Here is a 9306-nt window from a genome sequence, read left to right on the forward strand (position 1 = left end):
TATGCAAACTTTCTAAAGGCCACAGGAAAAAGATATATACCCTTTAGAGACGAGATTTTTTCCGGCGTGAGTGGCGGCTTTGCCTCGGTGTAACCCAGCGAACGTGCTTTGTTTGAAAGTGTACCTGTGACACTCCTCGTCTTTAACTGGTCTGCAGTCCACAACACAGTAGCAGCGCTTCTACAGAACATAGAGTCCGTGGAGGCACTAAACAAGCAGTCCCAGGCTTTCTGGTCCAACCAGAAGCCACTGCCTGCATAAACCTGCATTACAGAAAGAAACAATCACTCACAAATTAGAAGCACTGACAGGTCTATATCACTTTTTTTTTTGCTTTATCAGAGGGCTAGCTGTCAACTCCATAACTAGTGTCATGCCAGATTTCCTTGAATGCACAATATATCACTTATGCACACAAAATTGAGAGTGTGGCTTCTCCATAGAGTTTCTTTAAAAGTTATCTCACAAAAACTGAAAATTACAAAAATTGGACTTAGTGGTCGCAAACTGCTGGTGCATGTGCTGGTCTGGCTGACCAGCACACTGTTTACTGCGTGGCTTGCAACCACTGAGTCAGGCTGTGTAGTAGTTGAAAATCGCCCAACGACTGTCTTGCCGAAAGGCAGGTACAGGTAGGACTTTCATATGCATGTCTGCGAGCTGTCACAGAATAAATTCAGCTCATTCAAGCTGCAGCTCAATTGATCACTTTGTGACAACATTCAGGCAATATCTGCAGCTAATAAATTTGGTGTGATTACCTTTCCGTCATCTCTTCTGGAGCCTATCACGAACTGTGAGGTGGCGTGCTCAAAATCTACAGCCTCCTCACAATGAAGATCGCCTGCACAACAAAATGAGGTTTCTAACGCACAAATTACAAACAGTGTAAGCAAGAACAAAGAAATTGGTATAATAGAATTCCTAGGACTAAATAATATATTGCATAGAACGAATAACTAGCACCCTGTTATAGTAACAGAAAGGGTGGTAAGAAAATGGAAACAGTCACAGTCAGCAGAGTATTTACCCTACCAAGTGTACATTTCTTTCATAAACATTAAACCAACAAACTGAAGCTAAAAATTATTCAAGAAATAAGGTAATGAAAATTGCACATCACTTCAGGGCCTCAGGGATAAATAAATTCATAAAGCTTGCCTTTAATAAAACCAAGCATGCTGCTCAAGTACATAAACTTCCTGTCCTTTGTGTCCTAATCTTTATAGCCCTCTGGCAGCCAATTATGCAGATCCCACACATTGTGGGAATCAATGTTAGGCAAAGCATTACACAGCTAGGTAACTAGCCATCTAGCATATAGGGACACTAATGTAGCGCAAATAGAACAAAGAACACACTGGAGAGCGTAGGCGCCACCCACAACCAATTCATCACAGCCCCTACAAGACTGGAAAAAACATGCCAGCAAGACTGCAATAAATCAGGCAGCCATATGGTGAGCAGCCCATGCTGCTCCACCATATGTTCTTTGCATTTTATTTGCCATGCAATGTCATGCCACCTTCCTCAAGTATAAAAGAAAACTAGGTTGTAGTGTTTTACATGCCAAAACCACGATCGGATTATGAGGCACGCCATAGTGGGAGACTGGGTTCATTTTGACTACCTGGGGTTCTTCAACATGCACCCAATGCTTGGTACATGGGTGTTTTTGCTTTTTGCCCTCATCAAGATGCAGCCTCCGCCGCTCGGATTTGATCCCACAACCTCGGAATTAGCAGCCCAACACCACAGCCACAACGCCACCGTGGCAGGTTTCAAGTATCAACCAACTTGCCCAACAACTTTAGGGCCGCATAGCATCATTTGGGGTTCCATGAAAATGGTGCAACATGCTTGTATAGGGTGTGTGTTTGTGGCAACAGCAAAGGATGGCAAGGCAACTGATTTCTTGTTCACCAGAGATGAAACATTCAACTTATTCCGGTATGACCAAGGCTAACCTCACAGGCGGATGAACTGCGGCAATCACAAAAGTGGTGCATGCTTGCATGATGGAGCAAACTTGCTATGCAATGCGATGTATGTCAAGCATTTTAAAGCAGTAGCTTGCACATGTGAGGAATTGTGGTAGGCTGCTATTCTCTAATGACCTGTCGTTGCTCAGTGGCTATGGTGTCTGGCTGCTGAGCACGAGGCCGCGGGATCGAATCTCGGCCCCGGCGGCCGCATTCCAATGGGGGCAAAATGCGAAAAACCCGTGTACTTAGATTTAAGTGCACGTTAAAGAACCCCAGGTGGTCGAAATTTCCGGAGTCCTCCACTATGGTGTGGCTCATAAACAGAAAGTGGTTTTAGCACGTCAAACCCCAGGATTTAATTATTCTCTAATGCCATGCATGCGCCTGTGGCATAATGGATATTCCATCAGGCTGTTGCACTGGGTAACCCTAGTGGGTAACCACCACCAGACAATTTTTGTGAAAGAGGCCCCCCAACAAGGCAAGACAGAAACTTCCAGAAATGTACCTTGTAGAAGCACAGAATGGTTTGTATTGAAATGTGCTTTTAAGGTGACATATAATGCAATTTGGCCATTCCCTTATTGGTGGCAGGGTGTCCAGATCAGTGTTACTGCCTCATCATTTCTTATTCTCCCAAGTGCTATGGATTGGAGCAATAATATTCGCAAATATTCAAGCATAAAATGGGTTTGGCTGAGGTGGGACAAGTGTAAACTGGGCACCAGTACGAAAGGTGGTCCACGTGTACAATCTGAATAAGCTGATCATGACGATGATGACTAACATGTGTTTCCTATTCGCACGAGGAAGACAAAGCTGTTAAATGTTCTGCACTGAGCTAGGTTCTACACAAGATATAAAATTGAACAATGTTTTTCCTTCACAACATTACCAGTAGCACACCATTTCTTACCTATATCTTCCAATGGTAATGGTGCCGAGGTTTCCACCGACTCTGCAGAATAACCACAAATTTATCACATATATTGAGTGACCTAAGCAGCTTCAGACATTAAAGGAGTACCGACACAAAATTTCGACGTCGGGTTAACATGCAAGATTCATTTATGTGGGCACACATACATCGTCTGCAAAATATCAACGGCAAATACAGCTTAGAACATATTTAAAATCAATTTTACAGTATGTGTAACCTTTTTTCAAAAAGCTAGCAGTTGCATGAGTGCTTTTTTGGTGTAGTGCAACTAGTGCACAGATAACGAAAAGAACCCACAAACAATCAGTCTTGTTCTTCCTCTACATCCATGTACTAATTGCGCTACACCAAAAAAACTTCATGATGACATACCAATAAGCCCATATCTCCGCACTAATCAACTTAAGTGAGTGCAAAACCTACAAAACACATAAAGAATTTGAATTCCAGCTTTCTAGGAGAATAAATGAACGTGAATATTTATCTTAGTACCTCTTATCCTTTGCTTCCCTGTATGAACCTAAGGCACCAATAAATCTTGATAAACACCTTGCAACTCCCTTCTACAAGTTCACACTGTTTGTAAAACTTGCCCTAACAAATATGTTGACAATGCCACATGCACCAGAAGACAGATCTAGTAGAAACAAATCATTTAACATATAAATATTCCTCACCCAACTCTTCTAAGCTGTTAAAATTTGATGCTGCAGCATCGTAGTTCTGAGGAATCTCAGGTTCTGAAGCAACAGCAGCAGCAGCATCCTTTTGGACAGTTGCAGATTCTGAGGAATAAAAATATTCGCATAATTACTGCACTTATATTCAACGACTACACACACCCGCCATTTAGCTGATGGTTGCCTATTTTCCTTAGTTTCTCTACTCACCTGATATTAAACATATCACAGAATTTCTTGATGGCTTTTACTTGCCTATTGACACTAAGCTACCTCTACTATATTTACTTTCTTAGCTGGGAAAATTAGGCACTGAATATGGGAAATTTCAAGCACTTTCTTGGTGTACCTCACAGATGTTTCTAATTACAAGGTTATTAGATGTTTCCGCCATGATCAATTATGGTTTGACTTGCAAAAGTGAAAGAGTCCATAGAAAGTGAAATCGCTGCACTTTAAATAAGCAAGCACCTCTTACAAACATCATCAAGCATGCAAAACATCAATGCACAAGTGCATCAGTGTTTCACACTGCCAACAGTTTCCTTCAGGTTTGGCAATGGTGCTGCTGTTGTGCTAAGCTGTAACATGACGTGGCATATGCTGCCAAACTTATTTCAGAAGCAGCTAGCACCATTACAGGTATAAATGTAAAAAGAATATGTACTGCACTGTAGTTTTCTTTTCACACAAGAGAATGTTGCATTTTCAGCCATAGCTTCATCACTACTGTTTATGTGAAATATAATCCTGATATTTATATTTTGTACAGTACAACTAAACCATGCAGCTCGATCATAGCTGAAGGAAAAAAACAGTCCCAAAACACAAAGGACAAGAAGAGAGGTTCACACCACAATGGCTGGACTATCAACTGAGCTTTATTAGAAATGGCGTAGTCCCAGCAAGGCCAGCAGAGCATGCACAGCAACAGCATCACTAATCACAGAGCATGAAAAGTCAAGTTATCGCATCTATCGTGACCGACCTAAAAAGGCTAATTCTTTTTCAAGTAAGCGCAATGAGGTTGTACTAATGCAGCCGTCATTAGTATAATCTTGGTGCGCTTACTTGAGAAAGAATTAGCCTTTTTAGTTCGGTCACGACAGATGCGATAACTTGACTTTTCATGCTCTGCTGGCCTTGCTGGGACTACGCCATTTCTAATAAAGCTCAGTTGATAGTCCAGCCGTTGTGGTGTGAACCTCTCTTGTCCTTTGTGTTTTGTGACTTATTTTTCCTTCAATTATGTACCAATTGGCCCGAATTTCAACCCTTCTGCATCTTAGTAAAAGCCCTACGAAGAAAGTATGCAGATAACTTATGAAATTTAGAACTGAAATGCAAAGTTAAAATAAAGGGGAAGCGTTTGTTATTATATTCATCTCCTCAAAAAAGAAGGAAATGAAAGTCGAAAAACTTGCCACCAATGGAAGAAAAACACACAACCTGAGCATCACGTGTACAAGGCTATACAAAATTGAAGTTGTGCATGGCAGCTGTCCTTTATAGAAAATTAAGCAGAGTTGGCAGGTTGGCATCTGCAGTTCTTTCAAGTGCCCCGAATTGCAAGTACTATATGTGTTCCTCCAGGGAAGGAAAAGTAACCACTGAAAACTAACATATAGCACACTACAGTGCAAACTTGCTGCAAATAGCATGTGCCCCTCATTCCTCCTTCCTCAACTGCCTCCCACTCGAATTCTTCCTTTGTGCTCGCAGTCAGGAAAATCAAGTAACCTTACACAAGAGCAGAACAGTAACGGATGCACAAAAAAGAATAAATGTGCACCAGTTGAGACTGTGACAAACAAAAGTTGGAAAAAAAGTAGTAAACAGCTGCCTGTTTGGTCTGCCATGTTGACCTACCACTTTAGCATTGCATAATACAATGTAAGCTCCAAGCTAAAACATGGACGTTACTTACCTCTCTGGGCCAACTCCTCTGGGACGGTGGGCCTCTGAAGTGGGAGTCTTGCACGTCCTACAGAAAGGGAATACTTGTGAGCTACGTCAAGAAATTAGACGGCCGTGGGAAAAAAAACCTTCTACAGTAGCTTAGGTACCATCAGTGTGCTGGGCATGCATGGCTTCAGTGAACACAACATAACAGGATGAGTACTGCATAATGCAAATCGCCTGTATTATTAGACAATGACTTACCCGTCTGACAGTGCACCCTTGGTGCTGGCACAACACGGGTTGTGGACCCTAGAATATCAAAACACAAACTGCTGAAAGACCATATAGGAACAAACACTGTTATTACAAATACATTCCTGCAATGCGACATCATTACTAAAGTGATCACAAAGCAAGTGCCTTTATTGCATTTAACATTACAGTGCTAGCGAAGATAAAGTGCAGATTAATAAATACCTTATGCAACCTACACAAATGTTTGCAGAAGTGGTTTGTGTGGTTCACAGCAGACACAATTTCAGCAAACCAACACATAGTTAACGAAAGTTTGGAAACTTTTTTTATTTTGCAACTGTGTTAGAAATTTCAAGGCAATTGTATGTGAAGGCAACTTCACTTTGATTTTACTAAAGCACTGGTGTTCCCGGATATCAATTTCATACTCAGTATGCTAATCTAACCTTCAGGGGCAGAGATAATCTTAATAGATAGGGAAAAGACTGCATATGATGTAGCTTGATGCAAAAACCTCTTTTGCATTCTGGGAGCAGGAGCACAGCTGTTATCAGCTTTGCCTGGCTTTTACACTGGCATGATATACGCAATATGCTATGTCACATGATGGGTTTGCCTTGTTTCGACTCCTCCCTCTCCTTTAAATGTGAAATTCACACAGAGAGAGCCAAATTTTATTATGAATATAACGAAACAGAAGTACTTCCTAAGAACCAAACAAAATGTAGTTGTCCTCAAATATGACCGTCTTCAAATTTCCAATGTAAATGTACACAACGAATGTGACAAAAAATATAATCAACGAATTTTCATTAATTGTGCATCTCCAGACTCTTGCAAATATAGGCTCGGCAAAAGTGCTGAAGTGCCTGTGCAAGAACAATTTGTATAGCTAGCATAGTGTTATTAAATTTACTGACGCTTTACCTTGGAATGCTGTGTATGTGAGCGCAAGGCTGCACATTATGCTGGATCCATATCATCAGTTTCAATAAAAGGTGCTTCAGTAAGTTGCAAGTACAGCCTTAATATGAATCCTGCACACCAGCAATTTCTCTGTAACGCAACAAATTTCTTTGGGGATAAAAACCATCTTTTTGCTTTAAAGAACTCCTGAACCACCCCTTGGGCTTGGTGAAAAAACAGTCTGCAGAAAGGATAATAATAATATTTGGGGTTTTACGTGCCAAAACCACTTTCCGATTATGAGGCACGCCGTAGTGGAGGACTCCGGAAATTTCGACCACCTGGGGTTCTTTAACGTGCACCTAAATCTAAGCACACGGGTGTTTCCGCATATTGCCCCCATCGAAATGCGGCCGCCGTGGCCGGGATTCAATCCCGCGACCTCGTGCTCAGCAGCCCAACACCATAGCCACTGAGCAACCACGGCGGGTACGCAGAAAGGATACACTGCTATAAACGTCAGTCAAATTTTCCATTCATGCACAGTGGAGCTCAGTTGTGTTGTGCATGTGGAGCTCATAAGCAGACCATGAATTCACCTTTTTCTGAAACACTCTCTTTTCAACAGAAGCCTTCTCACTCTTTTCGGGTGCCATATTTCGTCATATAGCACATTCCCATATGAGGCTGCTGTTGGCCAATAGCAAGAAGGATGCTTAGATCAGTGCACCTGTTTCTAATGTTGCTGTATATATTTATAAACACAGTTTAATAGAAATTGAAGTTAGCAAAAATATGCTTTCGAATTTCCATAAGAATTACGTACTTCGGAAATAAGTCAACTACCGTAAAAACCGGAATATAAGTCGAACTTTTTTCAAAAAATCATTGCGAAAAGTCGGCCCTCGTCTTTTATACCGGACATTGGCGGAAAAACTACGGAAGTCTTGCAACAACGGGCAGATGAAGTAAAGAGCCGCCTTCGCCATCGCCATCAGCAGCAGCGCGGTGTGGCGACATTGTGCACCGCCAATTTCCGTTTACATTGTCGCAAAGTTATATTAGTTAAAGGCTGCTTTTTCATATTTTGTTTCAAAATGAGCGGAAGCCGATGGCAACTCACCGTCGCCTTCAAGAAAAAGGCGATTGAGTGCGCGGAAGCCCACAGAAACCTCGCGGCACAGCGCAAATTTGGAGTATACGAAAAGAGCATTCAGTACTGGCGGAGGCAGAAGCAGCAAACCAACAGAAAATGGCATTTCGAGGGCCGACCACAGAACTGGAAGACTAGGTTGCAGAGTTCGTCCAGGAGCTGCGTGTAAGATCGCTGCCTGTGACTGCCGAATGCATCCGCTTGAAAGCGGTAGAGATCACGCGCACTTCTGGACTGGGCAGTGAGAAGCACTCGTCATCCAACTCTAGTTCGGACGACTCTGATCAAAGACGTTGCTCTGGTTCAGAGTAGCGCTTGCGCACTTCGTGCCCTTCTGTGTACTGTACACCCGGCCAATTTTTAACAGTATTGCGCGACCATCGACCCGCATGTTTGTCAGCACCTTGTCATCACGGCACAGAGCGGTAAAATAGCGAAAGTAAGCGCACGTGTACACATGCGGATGACTCGTTTGTTTCGCCGCTCAGCGCCGTTAATAAGGTGCTGACAAGCACACGGGTCAATGGTCGCGCGATACTGTTAAAAATTGACCGGGTGCACATGCGAGTAGCATTTAAATAAATACTGTCACTATTGTGCATGAGTTGCATTTGTTTCAAGGTAAGGGTGTCTTTCGGTACTTTTGCCATTGAAAAAGATTTTTTTCATTTTTAGAATTTGTTAGTTGGGGAATCGACCTACATTCTGGTCCAACCTATAGTCCGGTTTTTACGGTATCCTCTGCTCTTGCGCGGCATAAGAATTAAACTTTGGCCACACCGCTTATCAGTGTCGTAGCCGCTGAGTCTCATTACTTTCATCTTCACAAAAAACCAGCGTCAAAAAGACATGGGCAAGCAAAGAAACAACAAACACGGGACTGTTTTGCAACTCTTGTTTCTTTGCTCGTCCGCACCTTTCACATACAGGTTTTTGTTAAAATGAAACTACACCAACTACCCAGCTATTAGTTTTGATCAAGAAACCCATTACTCTCAATTTGTTTTGAATATTGAACTAGCCTTGAACCATATTAAACTTAGGGTCAGACCCCACGTACGTTAGCCAGCGCGTGCTCACACCTGGCCGCTCCTCGCTAGATGCCTTGGCAGACATCGCTTCCTACTGAGCTATTGATAGTGCTAAATTAAGAATGCACAAGTTCGATGTGGTACTATTATTCAGTCAAGCTGTTTCAGGACAAAGCCTGTCCAAACCACATTGCACAGCCAGATTGGAGAGCATGAGCACAAGTGCACATTCCAGCCAGTGTTGTACATGCAGCAAATGCTGCATATATGCATTACAGTTACATGTTGCTGCGTCTGCTACATAGCGTAGATACTGCGGCTGCCCCAGGGTACTGCAATGAGCCCACTAGCTGAGCTCACTGCAGCTCGCTGAGCACAAGTGCACTTGGCATAGCCTTTGCAGTGCATGGCATTGAAGGAGCACAAGGAATACGAAGGGGATTAACGGTGAATT

At 42.6% G+C, this 9306-nt stretch overlaps 1 protein-coding gene across 1 annotated transcript; it reads right to left on the reverse strand.

The window, feature by feature from the left end:
• Positions 1 to 207: 207 nt before the first annotated feature.
• LOC142559419 (uncharacterized) lies at positions 208 to 8937 on the reverse strand. The gene is made up of 6 exons (XM_075671017.1): positions 8882 to 8937; positions 5769 to 5839; positions 5533 to 5589; positions 3603 to 3710; positions 2902 to 2943; positions 208 to 263 (listed from the first exon to the last, which is right to left on the reverse strand). Exons 1-6 carry the CDS (start codon positions 8935 to 8937, stop codon positions 208 to 210), a joined length of 390 nt encoding a protein of 129 aa, XP_075527132.1.
• Between the last annotated feature and the right edge of the window lie 369 nt (positions 8938 to 9306).

The sequence above is a fragment of the Dermacentor variabilis genome, chromosome 10 (assembly GCF_050947875.1).
Source record: "Dermacentor variabilis isolate Ectoservices chromosome 10, ASM5094787v1, whole genome shotgun sequence".
Classification (NCBI taxonomy): Eukaryota; Metazoa; Arthropoda; class Arachnida; order Ixodida; family Ixodidae; genus Dermacentor; species Dermacentor variabilis.